The sequence below is a fragment of the Grammomys surdaster genome, unplaced genomic scaffold (genome assembly GCF_004785775.1).
Source record: "Grammomys surdaster isolate TR1022 unplaced genomic scaffold, NIH_TR_1.0 806, whole genome shotgun sequence".
Classification (NCBI taxonomy): domain Eukaryota; kingdom Metazoa; phylum Chordata; class Mammalia; order Rodentia; family Muridae; genus Grammomys; species Grammomys surdaster.
In genome coordinates, this window is record NW_021605225.1 from 78552 (window position 1) to 99695 (window position 21144).

General features: G+C 41.7%; 1 protein-coding gene across 1 annotated transcript in view; it reads left to right on the forward strand.

The window, feature by feature from the left end:
* Pde7b (phosphodiesterase 7B) overlaps window positions 1-8769 on the forward strand; it is a 60645-nt gene extending 51876 nt beyond the window's left edge. Inside the window, exons 10-11 of the mRNA XM_028782608.1 lie at window positions 340-420; window positions 5236-8769. Coding sequence (XP_028638441.1) covers window positions 340-420; window positions 5236-5450 — 296 coding nt within the window. The 3' untranslated portion in view covers window positions 5451-8769. The remainder of the gene's footprint in view (window positions 1-339; window positions 421-5235) is intronic.
* The last annotated feature ends 12375 nt before the right edge of the window (window positions 8770-21144 follow it).

Genomic DNA, 21144 nt, shown 5'->3' on the forward strand with positions numbered 1-21144 from the left:
GGGGAGAGAGAGAGAGAGAGAGAAGGAGGGAGAGAGGGAAGGAAGAAGAGACGAAGGGAGGAAGAGGGAGAGAATAAATAGATGTAATTTTTATAAGTTTGTCCTGCTGTCAAGCACACCTACTCAAAGGAGCCAGTGTTCGGGATGCTGATGCCCTGTGGGTTTATGTCTTCAGGCAGCTCCAAGAGCCAAGGGTCCTAAAGGGTTCCTGATGATTCAAACAGAAGGAACAGTAACCCCCAGCATGATTTCCTCCAACAGGGTCATTAAGGTTTTTGATGCACATTCTATGAACTCTTAAATTGCTATGTGTTTCTTCTTCTTCTTCTTTCTTCTTAGGTGACCTTGAACAGAAGTTTGAACTGGAAATCAGTCCTCTTTGTAATCAACAGAAAGATTCAATCCCTAGCATACAAATTGGTGAGTTGAAATCTGTGTTTATTTAAACTGAACAGCTGGACACCTCTACCAGGAGTCACAAAATAATAATTAATAATAATAATCAGTAATAGTAGTAGTAATAGTAATAACAATAACTGAGCGGTGGTGGCACACGCCTTTAATCCCAGTACTTGGGAGGCAGAGGCAGGCGGATTTCTGAGTTTGAGGCCAGCCTGGTCTACAGAGTGAGTTCCAGGACAGCCAGGGCTACACAGAGAAACCCTGTCTCAAAAAAACAAAAAAATAATAATAATAACAATAGCAACAACAACACATAGCCTTTCAGAGATCTAAATGGCTGGGGACAAACTTGTTAATCATGACCAACCTTTTAGATAATTATCATTTGAAAAATCAGAACAATTAAGGAATGGGGTTTGTTATAGACCTTTAACTAAACACTAAGTTACAACATCAACCTTGTGATTTTAGAATAGAGTGAGAATCAAGAAAGACTTGGTAGTACATACCTATAATCCAAGCACTTGGGGTGACGAGCCATTAAGATCATAAATTCAAAGCCAGCATACACTTATGTAGCAAACTCAATGCCAGACTGAGCTGTGTAGTAAGACCCAGTATTAAAGGCCAAGAGCTCAGAAGGTGACTTAGAAGTCTGGCACTTGCATGCAGTGTGCAAGGCCCAGTATCTATCCCTAGCACTACAAAAAAACAGAATCCATGCGCTGGATTGTTCAGTAAAGTGTTTGCCAGGCAAACTGCAGGCCCAGTGAGAGACCTTGTCTTGAAGTATAAGGAGGACTCAGTGAGGAGATGGCTGTCAATAATGCGCCTACCTCACGGGCACACAAACATGAAGATCTACATGTCTAAGAAGTCAGGCACAGAAACCAGCACTGGGGAATTGCAGAGATAAAAGATCCCTGACGATCACTGACCTGACCCACTCACTGACCAGCAGCTCACTGACCTGCTGTCCTAGCTGAACTAATGAGAGACCCTGTCTCAAAAAGTGGTGGCTAGATGAATGGCTCAGTGGTGTAGACCATGTAACTGCCTGCAGAGGACTAGAGTTTGGATGTTAGCACACATGTCCAGTGACTCACAACTGCCCTGGTCGGCACATGCACTCACATGCCCATACCCACACATAGGTACACATACATATGTGTAAATTAAAAGAAAACATTTTTTAAATAATTTTAAAAATAAAGGTAGAGGGTAATCTTAGAAAACCATCCAGTGTACCTCTGGCTTCCACACACAGGCATGCACACACATGTGCACACACACAGGAATACAAGCAAAATACATGTACACATGCATGCACACACATATTCGTGCATGCATACACACACCAAAAAATAAATAATAGTAATAAAGGGAGAAACAACTGAGAAAGACACCCATTATTGGCTTCTGGCTTCCCACTACATGTACACATATGTGCACAGCTATATACACATAAGCAACCACATGCACACATGGACACACAGAAACATAACACACATACAAAAAATAAACCCTTAAGTCAAACTGAGTTAAGCCATTCACAGTCTCTTCAGAGCTCAGAGAGTGGAAATCCAAATGAATCAGGCTTTAAGGCCCTTCACATGTGAGGTAAGTGCTTCAGCATCCTTTCAGTGCTGGTCCTTAGACCTTGATCCACAACAGTGAAATCCATGGCCTAGTCCCTAGGCCTGAAATCCTAGAGCTCTGCTGTCCCCTTGTGGCCAGATGACAGTGCTTCTCCACTCTCTACTTGAAACCACATTTCAGTCCTGAGCTCATGAAACCACACAAGTGTCAACTGTGGCAAGCTGCTCAAGTGTGGTTTAGTGCATCCACAATGATTATTGCTTTATCTGATCACATTACACGTGTCTTGTTTAATGCTGGGTACTTTGATCTGCTCTCAGCACTTTGACTACCTGTGCCTTTCTCACCGAGCCACTCTCCACTGCAGAAGGAAGCTTCTCTGATGAAGGTGGAGAGCAGCCCAGATCGTGGGTATAAACACAAAGAGAAGACAGTTAGCCAGCATGAGCATTGAGTGAAATAATAAGTTCTACCCTAGGGCCTGTGACCTCTGTAGCCATAAACTTCTGATTAGGATTGCAATACCAGACAGGAAATTCTTTCCTGTGGAGCAGGCCTCAGGTCCAGTCAGAAAGCCACCTGTTAACTCGGAACATTCATGCACTGGTGTGCCAGTAGGCGCATCGTGCCTGGCAGGTCATTATTGCAGCATGCAGGGTCCAGCACTGGGTGAAGACACAATCTCATTTCTCTAAAGCAGCCTGTATGATGCCTTCTGGCACAGTGAAAACTAGTCATCAAGGAGGGAGCTTCCCAGTCAGATTGGGATTTACTTCTCTATATCTTATATCTAAATTGTGTGGTATCTTCAGCAATATGGTCTCACAGTGTAGTTGTGATGGGTAATCATGGGCAGCAGCAATAGTTTACGTTGTTTTGGAGGCCTCTGGGGCTTCCCAAACCAAGAATTCATAGGACAGAATTCCAGGCCTTGTACCTCGATTTTCAGTTAACAACCCACATGCCCTGAGAGAGGCCATGCCCACCTATGCAGGACAATGCCATCCAAACTCTTTTTTTTCAAGTTGCATTTTGAAATTAGATTGCTAACGAGTGGCTTCCCGTGAGACTATTTCATACACTAGCTCTGGGTAAGCCATCCAATATTTCCTTCTTTCCTCCATCTTCCCAAGAGATGGCTCAGTGGTTAAAGTCTGCATTGCTTTGCCTGGTTTTTTATCCCAATCCAAAATGATATATTCCCGAGTGTGAGTCTTAGTTAGGTTTGATTTTCTGTGGAAGTAGTTCACATTTGCCCAAAAGTAAGTTGCACCCCTCCTTCTTTTTCCACATTCACAATCCTCTCTCTCTAGCATTTTTAAAAGAAAGGAAACCAAATGAATCTCTAATCAGTAAAATCTATAGGAAGACAAAGAGAAGTTTCCTTCAACACATGTCTCCTATAAAACCACCCCCTTCCTCTCCCACAATGCCAGAAGGACAGTACCAGGTACAGTGGGCTCATCCTTGGAGTGTCTGGTAGCACACTGGTGGAACAGTTTCCCAAGCCTGTCTGATGCTTATTCAGACTTTAAAATCACTTTCTTATCCAAAGCAAAAAGTCTTCACATAAAACAGTACAAATACAGAGGTAATTCCTGGGTAACATCAAGGGAAAAATGAGTTGATTTTTTTTTTAATGTTGGATCTGTAACTGTTCTACTTAGGAAGTAACACTTCCTAAAATTCACACTTTGAATTTTAGAAGACTATCATTTTAACAGTATTTTTTTAAAATGTCAAATATATAACCTCTTCCGATGTAAAGTGGTGAAAATGTAATAGCAGGTCCAAAGGGAAATCTCAAGTGCTGAGACTCAGCACCCGTTAGCACGGCCAGTCAGACATAAAACCACTGAGGCTTCCCTAAGCCTGGGTTATCTCAAAGACACAGCACAAGATTTAAGCCACATTTCACATAAGATACTTCAGAAACATACAATAACCATTTGCATTGCTGCTTCCTTCTCCCTAGCATCCCAAAGGCCAAATGTCTGCCGTTCGTCCAATAATAGCATCAGATCAAGTCTTACAATTCACATGTTTATAAATATAAAAGGGTTAGTTGCTGGAGAAAATGTTATTACAAAAAATCCTGCCTTTTTTTTCTTTTGCTTCCATTTCAAGGAAGCACAGTAAAGTGCAAATAAATCCAAATTTGCTGCCATAATTCCAATAATTCCACACTATACAGAAAGCTATCTTTGTGTGGAAAACACATTAACAGTAAGAAAGGATTAGTTGGCAATGAGTGTTTGATGATTAAGAGAACAGAAACTTTATCTGGGCATGAGTGTAGAGTCCTGTAACCTCAGCACTCTAGAGGCTGAGACGGGAGAATCAAGACGAGTTCAAGACCAGCCAGGGCTGAGTAGCGAGACCCTGTCAGGAAAGGGGTTGGAGGAAACTAGGAAGTCTAACATCAAACAGTCATCTATAGTCACTAAAGCAGGGTTTCTTCTTGCAGGTAAAAATATATTATCAAAGGGGCCAGGCACGTTCTCAGTTGTGACTCATTTAACTCTAGCACACGCCCACTTCTGGGTTCAATCCCTAATTAGCACTGTTTTTAAAACTCTGTGTTGACAAAGAGTGTTTAATCTGGGCATGGTGATACAATGTCTATAATCTAAGAGGCTAAACCAAGAAGCTAGCCTAGGCTACATAACAAGACCTTGTCTCAAAAAAAAAAATCAAAAACACCACATGAACACACACACACACGTACACAAAGTAAAATGACTTCATTTTAAACGTGGTTGCCTGATGTCATTGATGGTAAGACAATACTATAAAATAATAATCTTGAAAAAGTATCTCACCAAGCCATCTGAATCTTTCTGATCTGAATCCATGGTATCGTCTACATTTATTTCCTCCCCTCCCCACCTGCCTTCCCTAGTTCTTTTTTGCGTTTTCTTTTTTGCCGGTCTCTCTTTGCAGATAATAACTGCTAACACCCATTACTTCAGTCAAGAGCTTTAACCATTTAACTGGTGATAAGCCATTTACCACAAGAATTCTGAGGGTCTGGTTGGTACTCAGCTCCTTATCCCAAATGCAGAGGTGGAAGTACAAGGATTTTTAGTGGGAGCCGTGAAACTAAGGGTAGTGAGCATATCTTGTTTGCCCACCCATGCCTGGCCGGGTGCACTGTGGGTCTCAGCCGTGCTTGTGAAGGAGGTGACTTTGACGCCCTTGTGGTGACCTGGTCTGTGACCTTTCCTGTTGCAGGTTTCATGACTTACATCGTGGAGCCACTGTTCCGGGAGTGGGCCCGTTTCACTGGTAACAGCACCCTGTCCGAGAACATGCTAAGCCATCTCGCGCATAACAAAGCCCAGTGGAAGAGCCTGCTGTCAAATCAGCACAGACGCAGGGGCAGCGGCCAGGACCCGGCTGCCCCCACACCTGAGACCCTGGAGCAGACGGAAGGTGCCACGCCCTAAGATAGCGGTCTGCTGGAGCGCGGCCATCTGTCCGTCCACAGAAGCACGGCCATCCGTCCGACTGCCCTCGCAACAAGCCCACCATGCTGGGTTTCGATGCCACCCACCTGCCACTTACCGCCTCCCTTCGTTGATCCAAGTGTACAAAAGCCATTGTCACCTCAGCATTAGCTGCCGACATGGGCAGCTCTATACTGTCATTGGAGCTGATTCTGGGGTGGCTGCCCCAACCGAAAAGACTGGAAGTAAGAAAGGGGCGCTTCTGTCGTGTCTGCCTCTGGCCCTTGGTCAGGCTGACTGACAGTGGCTCCTAAGTCCAGAGCATTTTTAGAGTTCGCCATCGGACAGCTGACCTGCATGACACCAGCATACTTGGAACTGCAAGATTGATCTTACGTGCCAGAGCACAAACGAGAGTGTGAGAGAAAGTACCTTCTATTTTAATAATAATTATTATTATAAAATAATAAATCTTTTTAACTTTTATATTTCATGCACCAGAGAATGGGTCTAAAACTTTGGACTAAGAATACTCAGCGTACCCAAGCCTAAGAGTGGTTTCATTGTTTTGCTATTGACTTTATGCCACGTTGGGTCAGAGATGTGGCACCTTTGCGATTTACGAAACCACGTGTCCCCTCCCATGGGTGGACGGTGCTGTACAGCTCATCTCTGTTGCACCATTAGCCAATCTGTCTTTTACGGATTCAGTGACCTGTTTATATTCACACGTGTACATTTTCTGTAAATACCTAACGCTACTGATTCCCATGCCAAAATACACGAGTATTATGGGATTGCTACCTGTATAAACAATGGCACTGTGAACAGAATATTGTTAGTTTTAATACAAAAGAATGCATTTGTAAATATGGTATAGAGTTTATTAATATACTGTTGTTCGCAGATAAAGGCCTTAACTTTAAACGTTTTTCCTCTTCCGAAAGCTGCCCAACCTAAATCCTTCCAGATGTCTTTCTGAACTGCCTGCCCTTGGTGACCACCTCTGCTTTACTGCTAAGGTCACAAGTCAAAACTGAGTACCGTCTTGAAGGAAACTGTTTTTTAGAAACTTCTCGTGCATCGAGACCACAGTTTTAATCTATAGCACCAAGTACGGTTTCCTCAGATTAGTGATCCCCTTCCAGCGCAGCAATGTTGCACACAGTTTTAACAAACTGGCTGATAAGCCTGTGTTTATGTAACTCCTGTTATGGAACACGGAGTACATCAGCCTCACAGAAAACACAGCAGGTTTCAAAAGTCTTGTATGACCCTGTCACCTAACCATCAGGGAACTTCCTGTCCCCATGCCATGCATTTGTCTGATATGGCTACAATACCAAAGTCCCTTTGGTCCGTGGTCAGTTGGTGTGTGCTTCTTTGGTGTTGATAGTAACTGGATTATTTCCTTTTTTCTAGAGTTTCATGTGAACAACTGCTTAGCTGAATTTAATATTAAGTAAAGAAGCTATTTCAGTTTTATAAGGGACTTTAGCTTTCTAGCAGGTTGATGTGGTTCATTATGGCTGCAGCTAGCAGAGTCAGCTTGGAACTGTCATCCATCTGCAGATACTTGGCTGTAAAATCCAGCATTACAGCATTCTTACTCAGCCAAACTGTGCTTTGAGCCTTTTCTTCATGAGTTCTAGCATAATTAATGTTATATGGAAACTGCCAATGCTCCTTTCTCTTTACCTTAACACGTAGTGGGAGAGGGGAGCATTTCTGCCATGATAAAGCCGCTTCTCAAGCTGATAGCAACAGCTAGCTCTTACTTCCTAAGTGCAACTAATGTGGGGCTCTCTGTTTCTCCTAATAACACAAGTGAAACGTCAAAACTGTGCCTGTCCCGGAATATGTTTCCACAGAGAGATTGGGGCTTACAGAGTTAAGGTTGTGGAGGGAATAGGAAAGTTGATTATATTGTCACTAGTGTAAGCAAGACTGTCAGATGGGACTAAAGAAAGTCTGAAGAATTGGTGAGGTGGGTGGACGGCGCTGACGTCACTGATAGGAAGGGAAGTTTTGGACACTGAGCACTAACTTCTGATTTCTGAAGCATCTATGGACTGACATATATTTCCTTATTGTTATTCTGAAGCTCTGAGCTTAAGCAAGGCCTCACATGAGAATACAGCAGATAGAGTCCTGCTTTGAAACCTCTCTCATTTTGGATTGTAGCCGTCTGTTTTTATGCATATGAGATCAAATCAAGGAGATCAATTGCTCAGGATGACAAAAATAGAAACAGTAAAGCAAACATTGTTTTGAGCCAATGGAGTCTCTACCTGGAGTTTAGGAAGTAGATTTTGCTTAAGTTATAATTATATTATAATTGAATTATAGATAGAGCATTCTTGATAGTTCCAGGTTTATAGGGGAAAGGTTTTCATCATGTTCTAATCGAGTCTTAAAGAGGAGTCAAGCAATGGAAACTATCAAACATCTAATGGTTAAAATACAAAAATAATAAAAATCAGAAGTAAGGCAGAGCCTGACTCATGAGGTAGACGCATCTGCGATTTCTACTGTCTGGAAACTTCTTGAGCTCCTCATTTGTTGAGAAAAAAAAATTAACTGTGAAAACTCTTCTTTTTTGCCTGCTAATGGCTCTCTTGGAATAATTTAATACAGGCTATCTACTAAGTAGTGGAGACACGGCCCCTGACCCGGGTGTCGATATAAAGTCTTTAAAGTCTGCTGGCCCAGCTAGCTCATGGCTCATCAATTGATGACTTAGAAAGAAAGGATTCAAAGAACTACTTTCTTAGGTAAGATATCAAGATCTCAGAGAAAAAGAGAGAGAGAAAGAGAGAGAGAGAGAGAGAGAGAGAGAGAGAGAGAGAGAGAGAGAGAGAAAGAAATATGAATACATCACTATCAGGCCTGATGATCAAAGCCTACCTTTCTTTGTAGCCATCCAATCCGCAGTCAGACCTGATACCTGAAACCCTGCCAACTCAGCCCTGTTAGGTTAAGTACACCAGTTGTTGCTCCTCTCCCTGCTTACAGCCTCCCTCCTTTAAACGGCCTTGGAGCTCACATGCAGCCCCATCTTCAAAGAGTCCTTCTGTAACACACGGAGCTTTGTGGCCTTTTGTGTTGAATCAGATCTGCTCACTGACGCTGACTTGGTTATGAGCTTGGATTCCTCCTGCTTTGTTCTTTTAAGACTGTAAAATTGTGTCATCTTGTGTACACATGTAAAGTTTAGGGGAAAAAAACATTGTGAGTTTTGCTCAAAATGTGGCCTAAATATTCATTGGCATGTCTATCCAGATGAACATTTAAAAATAAAGATAATTTCTTTAAAATATCACAGTGTAAAAATATCCTGACTCTCCCCACATAACACATCACCAGCCAACCAAATGGGAATGTTCCTGATAGGAAAAACTCAATGAGCAGAGTTGTAACCATGGTCTGGGTGACTCCTTTCCCCCAGGCTGCAGAAATGTCTCTCTGGATAAAAACATCACTTCTCATTTACAACCAAGTAAGGGAAACAGACTACCCTCCGATTCTGCATTTTGCCAGAATCTTCCATTTTTATGATTTCTCAGGCACATGTACAAATGAGGAGAAGGTAAAGATTACCATTCTTTATTCTCCATCCCCACTTTATTAAGATAGGTGTTCAGCATCCCACTGACTCCTGAATGCCTCCCATGTGGAAGCAGAGCTCCTTTTCAGTTGTGGATGCTCTACAGCATAAAGTCAAAGTCAAGTCAAAGAGAGAGAACAGTGAAGATCAGATGTGATCCGGGCAAGTATGGAGGGAGACTTCAATGAAGCTGTCAGTAGGTGAAACATGTAAGCAATTAAAGTGTAATTCAATACTGATTGAGGAGCCGCCACACAACGGATGTGCTGCATATCAGGACCCAAAGGACTGGAGCCTTCCAGTAGACACAGTAGACAGTCCCTTTGACTTGTGTCAAAGGGTGGTGTTACCAAGGAGTGCTTCTTTTATTTTAGTCTTGCTTTTTTGGTTTATTTTGAGACAGGGCCTCACTATGTAGACTAGTCTGGTCTCAAACTCATAGAAATCCACCTGTTTTCCTCTTAACATCTCAACAGAGAGAAGATTCTTGCTTCCAGGGGAGTCTGATGGACAGTCAAATACTTGAGTGATGATGAAATAAGAAGCTTCTTAGCCATAAAACAGACCATAATGGAGCTTTTTGGTCTCAATTAAACCAGAAAAAAATAGTTGGAGATGAAGGCAGGGAGTAAGCTTAAACTAACATGGATTGAGAATTAACTTTTGTTCATGTCAAAGCAAGTGATGAGCCATTGATTCGATTGACTGAAGTGCCTCGGATTCTAATACTGTGAGTGCTGGTTTCATCTTCAGTATTTCTCCCATTCAGGGAAGTGATGCGGTAGAGTAATAAAGGTGTGGCCCTTAAAACCAGACACTAGAATTCAGGTGCTTCACTCTCACTTGCAGGTTTAAACCTATGCAGAGAGTTTAATCTCTCTCAGCCTCTGTCTCCCTCTGCATCATATGTTAGCAATACCTACATTCTGGGGCAGTCGTAAGATCAAAATTAAATACTATCCATAAGAGACAGAGAACATGGTTTCCAACAGAAAGGGGCTCAATACTGTTTGGGTCTGGAATGTCTCTAAGGTTCAGTCCTCAGGTTGGAGATTTTGGGCACAGTGGAAACCTTTACAAGGTAGGATGTTGGTGACTAGAGATATACCATTGGAGGGCACAATGCGTCCCAGCCTATATGTTCTCCTTTGTTTCCTGGATGCCATGAAATTAGCAGCTTCCTCTGTCATGTCCTTCCACCAAGACACACTCACTGCCTTGCCTTGATCTCAAAGCATCAGGCTAACCAAACTAAAGTCTCTAAAACCATGAGCAATGTAATTTGTCTCCATAATTTGATTTTCTGATATTTTTGTCACAATGACAGAAAGCTGAAAAATATAGGGATATTTAACAAGTGTAAATTCATATATTATTCAAGGGGAAAGCTATAAAGTAAATGCTGAAGTGCATCTTTCTGTATGTCACATCAATTTTTGTGTAACTAAAAGCATAAATCCCATTAATAAGCACTGATGATAGTTATATCTACAAGTAGCCAGGCTGGTCATAAAATAATATTTCTATTAAGAACAAAATGCGGCCGGGCGGTGGTGACGCACGCCTTTAATCCCAGCACTTGGGAGGCAGAGGCAGGCGGATTTCTGAGTTCGGGGCCAGCCTGGTCTACAGAGTGAGTTCCAGGACAGCCAGGGCTACACAGAGAAACCCTGTCTCGAAAAACCAAAAAAAAAAAAAAAAACCAAAATGCTATAAAATAATTAAGGGAAGATCATGTTCTTTGGGTACCAAGAGTATTCTGATAAAACCAGGGACAAAAGACTTTGTCTTCTGGTTTTAGTGTAAATATTCCTTGACAAGCCACAGATAACCAGTCTGTCTAGTCTAATACTTTTCTAGAGTTGACAAGAATTCAACTCTGGCTACAGAGAAAGTTTAGTTAAACAAGCAAAACTTGATAGCCTGCCAAGTGTTCAGGGATTCCACTCAAATCCTACAAACCTTCTAATCCTATCCATGGCGGTTTCTGATGACCCTGCATCTTTTAACTTCACTAGATCCTCTGTAGCTATTAAAGCAACTAAGGGCTCCAGGGAAGCCTAAAGGGAGGGAAAATAGACTGTGCTACTGAACAAATGCTCCCCAAATTACTCAGCAATGTGTGTGTGTTAAAGGCTATGTGATAGTGTTCTCCCAGAAAAAGAATGGCTTCCCTCTCAAGGAAGTTGGAAAAAGAATGCATCAGTTTCTCCCCTGCCTGCTTTACAGAACTCTCCCAAGCTACAGACGTCACTAAGATAGAACTAGTAATGTCACTCTTGGGGCTCTAGTTGGGGACTGAAATCAGGAAGCTTCTCTCACCTGCCTCCCACCCCACCATCACTCCATTTGGCCTCCTACCTTCTATCAAGCAAGGAACTCACTATACAGCCTTAAATTTGTGATCTTCCAGCCCCAACCTCAAAGCATCCAGCCAGCTTAGCGGCTGGTTTGTATGTTTTCTGTATGTGTCTGTGCTTCATTGTTATTAATGTTGTTCTGTTTTGCTTCCTGGTGAATGATAAAACACCCTGATCAACAGCAACTTTGGGTTTATTCGGCCAGTCCATCAGTAAGGTAAGTCAAGGCACGAACCCAAACAGGAGGTTGGAACAGAAATCTCAGAAGAATGCTATTGCTGGTTCACTCCCAGACTGATGCTTGGCTAGCTTTCTCATCCAGGCCAGGACCTATATGAGATGGTGCCACCCACGGTGTACAGAACCCACCTGCCTCGGCTGAGAACAAGACAATGCCCCACAAACTTTCCCACAGGCCAATCTGAGCTAGGAAATTCTTCAACTGGGGTTGTCTGTTCTGAGGTGACTCCAGTGTGTCAAATTGACAGCTGAAGCTAACTAGCACAAATGCATAAGTATGTGCTCTTCCCAAAGACGGGTGTAGTAACATTGTACTTAATGTAACTGAGTCCATGGCCTGACTTTGCCAAGATTAGGGATATTTCTAAATATTCTGTCCTGGGCTTCTTCACCTTTAAAATGATGGTAAAAATGAAATCTGTGTTATAGGACCTCATTTAAAGTATTTTGAACATATGGAAAAATATTCAATTGGCAAAACAAACTCCACTTCCGTTACTTTCTGGTAAACTCTTTAGTAACAGAGATAATATTCTTTTATTGTATATTCTCTACTTGTAACTCAGAAAGTAGTGAATTTTTGTTGAGACAGGTTCTCATTATGTAGCCTGACACTATGTTGAACACACTGGCCTCCAGTTCACAGAGAGCCTGCTCTGCCTCATGTGCCACCATACCTGGTCCAAAAAAATACTTCTTAAGGAGCATATGATTGATGAATTGAAAATGGTATCAGAATAATGTTAGCATTAAATCCAAATAAATAAAACCCTATGCCAGGGTCTTGAGAGATGGCTCTGCTCTCAAAAAGGACCTAGGTTGTTGGGTTCTTAACAACCATCTGCAACTCCAATTCCAGATGATCTCATGCACTTTTCTGGCCTCCATGGGTGCTACATGCATATGGTGCACAGACATACCTGTAGACAAAACACCAATGCACATAAAATAAAAATAAATCCAAAAAAATTAGAATACGCATAACCCACACTATTTCTGCTCAATTAGCGGACATATGAGCATCTTTATGGTCCTCAAACTAAGCCAAGCAGACTAAAATGTAGAATCCACTTACAAAGTTATTGCTTCCTACTTCTCATGGCTATATTTAGTTTTGAACCTTTCTTTTTAAGCTTCTGTCAGCATATTTTATTTGTACAAATTAATAGACTTCTGTATGACAGTTTATAGGTGCTTGTAAAACACTTAGATCATTTTTACCGCCCCTCAGCCTCTCCTTCAGAATTCAGTCTCACTGTTCTGTCAGGAGCTTGGTTGGTTGGGTAGTTTGGTTTGGGGTCTTCCTGGGCTTTGGGAAGAGGTGGTAGGCTTGTGGTTTTGAGGAATAGTTGTTAAGCTACACATTTCCATGTGTGCTTTTGTGTGAGCAGCATGATGTGATGTTTTTGTCATTCTCGCTCTGAAGTGTAACTGGAATCTGGTTTTGTGATTTCTCCAGCATTGCATAATTGCCAGAATCACTCTATATGAACAAAAGATACTGTCTTTTTCTGGTTCTGTAAAGTAGGTCATTGAGATTTTTGTCAGGGATCACATTAAATCTACAACTACAGTCACAATGCTAACTGCTGGTCCATGAATATAGAAGATCCCCCATCTTCTCGTACCTGCCATGGCTCCGTTCTTTAGTGTCCTAAAGTTTTCTTTGTACGGGTCTTTCATCTCCTTACAGAAGCTGATCCCTGTGTAGTCTTTGGGACCATAATAAATAAAATTGTTTTCCAGATTTGTTTCTCGGTTACTGATATATAAAACACTAGCAATTTCTACATGTTGATTTAGCACCCTGCTACTTTGTTGAAAGATATTCTGTTTATGAATTCTCCAATGGAATTAGTCTTTTAAGCATAAGCTCATGCCATCTAAAAATAGAGATAATTTGACTTCTCCCTTTCTGACTTGCCCCACCCTTTTCCTTTTGTCTTATCAGCCTGGCTAAGACTTCAAGCAGTGTACTGAAGAGTGAGCCATTTACCTGGCTGCTGATGTAAGAGGTGAAGCTGGGAAGCAGCTCTTTGGTGGAGTGCTTGCACAACACAAGTAAGGCCCTGAGTTCGGCTTCTACTTCAGAAAAAGTGGGAAAAAAATCAGAGGGACTATGTTTAGGTTTTGCCATGTAATACAATGTTGGGTACCAGTTTATCATGCAGTTTTTAATTGTGCTAAAATATGCTCCTTCTCTCCCAGGCTTCTTTAGGGCTCCGTTCATCCAGGGATGTTGAACTTTATCAAAGATCTCTTCTGTCCTTATTGTGATTTCTATCCTTTGATTCTAATTATTAAGTGTATTGACTTGTGTCTGTTGAACCATTCTTCTGTCTTTGGAATGAAACTAATTTGGTCATAGCATATGATGTCCTTAATGCATTGAATAATTTGAGTTTTTATTAGTTTTTGAGAATTTCTTGCATCTATGTCTATCAGGAAAACTAGTACATACCTTTCCCTTTTTTATTATGTCCTAGTCTGGTTTTGATAACAAGGTAATAGCTGGGTATCAAGGTTCATTATATATAATTCCTTTTTATGAAATGAGTTGAGGTATAAGCTCTTTGTTAAAGATCGAGCAGAAGTCAGAAGCACTTTTCTGGTCCTGGTCTTTTCTTTGATTTTGGCTTCTTCTTGTTGTAGTTATTGGTGTTGATTTGTTGTGGTGGTGGTTATGGTTGTCATAATCGTCTTTATGACTGTTCAATCTCATTGCTTCTTAACAGATATGTCTACAGTTTCATATCCGCTCAGTTTCATTCTGACTGGCTGTATATGGGATTTTGCCACTTCTAGATTTTTTTAATTTACTAAAATGTGTTTGAAACTATCCCTTAAGGGTCTTCTGAATGTCATTAGACTCTGATGCAGCGTGCTCATCTTCATCTCTAATTTGAATTTTAGCTTGAGGCTTCCCTTTTTCTTTTGGTTAGTTTGGCTAAGAGTTGGTCATCCTATCTCTGTTTGCCCAACCATTCCTGCTGTTCTTTCAGCCTCATTTTGCTCATTTCCCTCCTGATTGTTACTACCTAGTTGCATCTACTAGTGTGAGATTTGCTGTTCTCTTTTCCCTATGAGGTGTTGAGATGCATCACTTGGTTATTTGGTTGAGAGCTTTCTGATGTTTTTAATGTAGGCAAGGATAGCAGTAAACTTCCCTCAGAACTGACACTGCTGGGGCCCGGAAGAGTTGGCCAGTTGTCTTCATTTCCCTTTGCATCCAGGAGTCTCCTTTCCTTGATTTCCTCAATGGCACACTTACCAATAAGAGCATTAAGTTTCCATATCTTTATGTTTTTTTACTACTTACTACTGATTTTTGACTCCATTATGATTTGACAAGATTCCAAAAGGTTTTATTTCTTTTGTATTTTTAAGCCTGCATTATGGCTTGAAATGTGTTCTAGTTCTTTTTAAAGAAAATTCAAAAAGCTGCTGAGAATAATATGTAATCCTGAGATATTGAATGGAATATCCTGTAGATGTCTGTGCAGTCCATTTCCTCTATGATATAACTTGATTCTGAAGTTTCTTTGCTGGCTTTTTTTGAGTTTGTTTGGGTTTATGTTTTGGGTTTGTTGTTGTTGTTTTGTGTGTATATGTGTTGCTTGTGGTGTGTTTTTTTTGTAATTGTTTTTTTTTTTTTTTGGTTGTTATTTTGTCCAGGTAACTCATCTATTTTTGCAGTGAGCAGCAGTTCCTGCAAAGATTCATAACTGGTCAAAGCCTGACAATAAATATTATTGTAGCATAGTGGATCAATGCTCCATAGTTGGTACAAAGCAATCAAACATTTATATTATCCCTTTAATATAACAGCATTGTAGGAAAGGAGTTGGAACACATGTTATAGAGAAGCAGAGCGTTGTGTATCTATTTCCTTTGAACACAAACATTCTTTCCTAGAAGGAAAAAAAGAGGAAGGCACATAAAACTCAGGAAGTTAACTAAAACGTAGATACCCAGGAAGCTCCTGAAACCTAGAGGGTTTACAAGGCCCCTCCCACAAGGCTATAGAAATAGAAAGCAACTTCTGGGGAAGGTAGACTGTTCTGACTCAAGTTGGGCTGGGAGCACCAAGGACACAGCACTCATGAACTGTCACCAGCCTGGTTTTCATCATACATGGTTTAATCTGGATGGAGACTATCTATCTAGACAAGTTCTTGTCTGCCCTTCCTAGGACAGAGAGGGCAGATGGCAAGGAGCACAAATGGGAGTTGCTTTGTTGTCAATTCAGAATTAACTACCTTTAAATGTGTAATTGGAATACTTGGTAGCAGTGGGATGCTAGCTCTGAGAGCATTAGAGATCTGAAAAGGGTTATAGATCAAAGTTCTCGGGGATTGGTGGCACCAGCAGGGAACAGTCCCTTCCTTGCACATCAAGTCTGTAGATCAGAAATAAGTCTCAAAGATAGGATCCACTGGTCTTGGAAGCTGAAAGAAAGTAGCTTCAGGGGTAAATTCCCTCTGCATAGTGCAGAGTCTTGGAGAGTGAGACAGGAATGAATCCTTCTGTCTGCAGCAGCTGCTGAGTCCTAGAGGCTGGATCAAGTGAACTCTGGGCTTCAGCAGAGCTCTCAGGCCTGGGGATCAGCAAGTCCACCTCTGCATCCAGATGAGTCTTGGCAGCAGGAGCTGGGTAGAGAGCCTGGCTCTCTGATGTCTTCCTATCTTCCTGCTGCGACGAGTTTCTTGACACAAATGCATGTGTGTAATCCTAGGTCCCCTTGGGGACTGGTTGATCCCTAATTTTCTAACCACATCCAGCAAAACAGGAAAGAGCTATCAAAAAGTTACCATCATCTTTGTGTGTGTGTGCGTGTGTGTGTGTGTGTGTGTGTGTTAGATTTTGACGATGCAACTGAGTCATCCATGATCCTGTAAGCAACCCCTCACGCTTGCTTCTTACAAAATCCCAGTAAAGTCACCAGTTCATTAGCCTTCAGTGGAGTTGTTTCTTTGGTCGGTCACCAGTGCCCTATGAAGAATAAATTGATGTTTGTTTACATTTCTTCAGAAAGTAGCATAACATGGTGCTAGGACAAATTACCATGAAATTGGTTAACTAAAACAAACAAAACAAATCTTAGTTCTGGGAGGTAAAAGTCTGAAGTCAGTATACTGGCAGGTCCTTCTCCCTCGAGAGTCACCAGAGTTGACTCCTCCTTCTCTTCTGACTTCCAGGAGTCACTAGAGCATCATGTGGTTGCCTCTGGGTAATGAAAATATAACTTCAATCTCTGCTTATCTAGGACTGTCTCTTCTTATGAGGACATCAAGTAATCAGGGTGTACCCTAGTCCTGTGTGACCCGATTTAAACAATTATATCTGCAAACTCTACATCCAGATAAGGTTTCAGTCTAAGGTTCTGAATAGACATTAATTTTAGGAAGACCATTCAGCTAAATATACCTTGATATTCTCACCCAGTTGCCACGGGTTTTATCTCACATCTGTCACACACACACACACTCACCATCCCGTCATTAGTCAGATTTTTTTTTTTTACTTTCTATTTGGACATAGTTGTACACTTACCTACAGTTCTAAGAAATAAATACAAGCTGAGTGGTAGCACATGCCTATAATCCCAGCAATTGGGAGGCAGACACAGGTAGATCTCTGAGTTCAAGTCCAACCCGTTCTACAGAGGTAGTTCTAGCTAGAACAGCCAAGGCTACACAATGAAACCCTGGAGACGGGGGGGGGGGGGGGAGGGAGGGAGGACGAGGGAGGGAGGGAGAGAGAGAGAGTGTGAGAGAGAGAGAGAGAGAGAGAGATCCAAGTGTTTTTTAATTTACATTCTAAACACTGCCCCACCCCTGTCCTCCTCTCACAGAGCCCCTCCCACCATCATCCTATCCCTTCTCTGGGAAGACATTGGTGTGGCACTATCTCAAAAACAGATGCCAATAACAAGAATGGTACCCAGGTAGCTAAGCTTTACAAATGCCTAGATATCATTCTCTGGAGTTGCCACAAAAGCTGGGCCTTGACAAAATGAAAAACCCTCCAGGCCTCAGGTAAGAGTGCTATGCAGAAGAGTCATCCCTGTCTCTGTCTTATCTTCCTCACTGAGCGGAGGCCCTTTGAAACCTGGCATGGCAGACAACCCACTCTGCTTTTTACACTGAGACTTCAAGCTTAACAGGACCACTGTTAGAGAGCTGCTGTGTCATCTGGAAGCAGTCATAAGGATCTCTGAGGAATGCTTTTCAATTCTTCTTCCTATTGTATCGCCAAAGGATCAGAATCCAGGCAGGCTGTTGTTACTGGAAGGCCTCAGATCTTTCAGTCACTTCCCAAATGAAATGGAGAAGTGTGATAAATGTTTTTTAATGGAAAGAAATCTACCTCTGGCCGTCCACATGGGCCATTCTGTATTGATAAAGAACATTGGAAGTAGAGATTTGTCAGTGGGTAAGAGCAGCTGCTGCTCTGTCAGCAGAACTGGGTTTGATTCCCAGCACCTACAGGGCAGTTCACAAACATCAGTACCTCTAGTTCCAAGGATATGACCCCTTCTGGCTTCTTAGTTGTTAGGCATGCACATAGTGTACACATACATGCAGGCACACACTCATAAAAATAAAAAACTAAAGAGAACAAACATCATGCAGCTGCAAACGAAGGCGATAAATTGTTATTTTTTTGTAAATACTTCTTCCTGTTATGTGTTGGGAATACAAGCACCCTTTATATAGGGTATAAATCAAACAATACCAAGACTTTTATCTAAGCTTAGGGTCCTATGTCCCCTCCCCACTGGCAATCTGTTCAGAATTATAAAAATAGGCCCAGAAAACTATTAGAAAAGCCCCACTTGAGCCCTCTCAGATAGGAGAGAACTGGCTTCCAAACAGTAAAGAAGCAACAGAGACCACTTTGAGAGCATATCTACTGCTCTGTGATTTAAGGAAGAAAACATTCTTAGAATTTGAGAACTTGCTAGAAATCATGTTTCTTTTTCCCTGAAACTGACCTTGCTGTCCAGAAGCCTTTGAGCCTTCCTGAAATCTCTGTTTAGAATTCCAGACAGATTTCATGAAATGTTTCAACTTGAACCACATTTCTGCCAACATTATAAACAAGAGGCTTTCTCTTCCTAGAATCATAATGGAGATGATCTTGTCTTCCAAATAAAAAGGAAAAGGACAGGGTAGCTGGGCAGTGATTGCGCAAGCCTTTAATCCCAGCACTTGGGAGGCAGAGGCAGGCAGATTTCTGAGTTCGAGGCCAGCCTGGACTACAGAGTGAGTTCCAGGATAGCCAGGGCTACACAGAGAAACCCTGTCTTGAAAAAAAAAAAAAAAAAAAAAAGGACAGGGTAATTCTACCACCAATAGCACCACCTAGTTCATTTACAGTTTAATTTCCAAATTGAGACACAAATGTTAATCAGTATGAAATATGCCCATGAGTATCCAAAAGATGTTTAGAAGGAGAGTGAGGTAGCCATATTAATATCAGGCACCAAAACTTCTCAAAGACTTTTCACTGAAAGAATTAAACAATTTTGAGTATTGCTCATTTCCTTCACCTCTAAAACAGATTACAATCACGAGTGAGCTGGTTTCTGGCAGGAGCCAGTGGAGAATCAGCATAGAACAGTTACAAACAGGTGACCTGACCATGAACCTGGCTTAGCTCTTACTGGCTGTTTGTCTCTCCACTGGCTGCTTAATCTCCTTTTATCTCTGCTGTATCAGTGTGATTATCCCTGTCCCCAAGGGTTATCTGCAGGGAAAATTACTTAGAACAATGCTAGGTATTTGAAGTTTTAAATGTCACATATGCATAGAAAGCAAAAAAAAAAAAAAAAAAAGCCCTCCCCTGACCTCAGAACTTGCTCAGAGAGAGCTGGAGGAAGGAAGATCCCTGTGCATCAACTTCAGTATGTTTCAAATGTGCCCATATGTATCCTCAAACCACATAGTCCAAGTCCAACATTACATTTGTCTGTTTGAGTTGTTTCTGTTTTTTTCAAGGCAGGGTTTCTCTATGTAGTCCTGGCTGTCCTAGAACTTGTTCTGTAGACCAGGCTGGCCTCGAACTTGGAGATCCTTCTGCTTCTGTCTCTTGAGTGCTGAGATGAAAGGTGTGCACCACCACTGCCTATCATAGCACTCAACATAACTTTTACAATTTTGAGGTTGATACTTCTAGGATTAGCCTTCTCTGGCTATGCCCTATTCATCTCCTCAAGCTCAGAATACATCATAATGTCTGCCAGATAACAGAGACTAAGGCAGAGGGGTTTCTATGAGCTCCAGGCCAACCTGAGTTACAAAGAGGCACCCTAAATCCAAAAATAAAGTCATTAAGTTTGATTAACTGAACGTTTGACAAAATAATTTTAGAATCTTTATGTAAAAGATTTAAAAAAGTAGTTGGGCATGGTGGTGTGTCTTTAATACTAACAATCGGGAGGCCGAGGCAAGCTGAACTCTTGAGTTCTTGGCCAACTGGGTCTATATAAGTGAGACCTTGTCTAAAAGAGAGAAAGAGACAGAGAAATACAGAGAGACAGAAAGAGACAAAGCAGAGAGACACAGAGACAGAGAGACAGACACAGAGAAAAAGAGAGAGAAAGAGGGAGGGAGGGAGAGAGAGAGAGAGAGAGAGAGAGAGAGAGAGAGAGAGAGAGAGAAAGAGAGATCTCAGGAAGAAATAGTGCAAAGAGTAGAAAAATGTCACAAATTTGAAACCAGAGTAGGCCAATATTCCAAGTGTCTCCACAATGTATCCACTCTGATATAGTATCTCAACAACTGAGCAGCCATAGACCAAATCCACAAAAGTCAGGAATAAATAAGGCCAGTGCCTGGGTGAGAAGACAGGAAAACAATAGGTTTGAAAACTTTGAATGAGACAGACAACAAAAGCAAAGAAAGACAATGCCCTCCCCATTGTAGTGACCTCAGCCACCAGTGGCTCACTCACTTAAAAATATCCAACCACCGTCCCTTCATCTTCTGAGTCTCACATAATGGTTCTCTGCTTTCCCTCCATTTCTCTAGATATTTAAGCCATGAGGGAGGGAGTAGCTGACAACACTTTACATGAGATCTATATGCTTAAATTTTAAGTTTATAACATTATATAGAGAGAGAACCTTATAACATTAGTGTACTGGCTGGTTTTGTGTGTCAACTTGATACAAGCTACAGTCATCACAGAGGAAGGAGACTCAGTTGAAAAAAATGCCTCCATAAGATCCAGCTGTAAGGCATTTTCTCAATTAGTGATCAATAAGAGAGGGCCCAGCCCTTGCTGGGCAGTAGTGGCACACACCTTTAATCCCAGCACTTGGGAGGCAGAGGCAGTTGGATTTCTGAGTTTGAGGCCAGCCTGGTCTACAAAGTAAGTTTCAGGACAGCTAGGGCTACACAGAGAAACCCTGTTTCAAAAAGCCAAATATATATGGAGAGAGAGAGAGAGAGAGAGAGAGAGAGAGAGAGAGAGAGAGAGA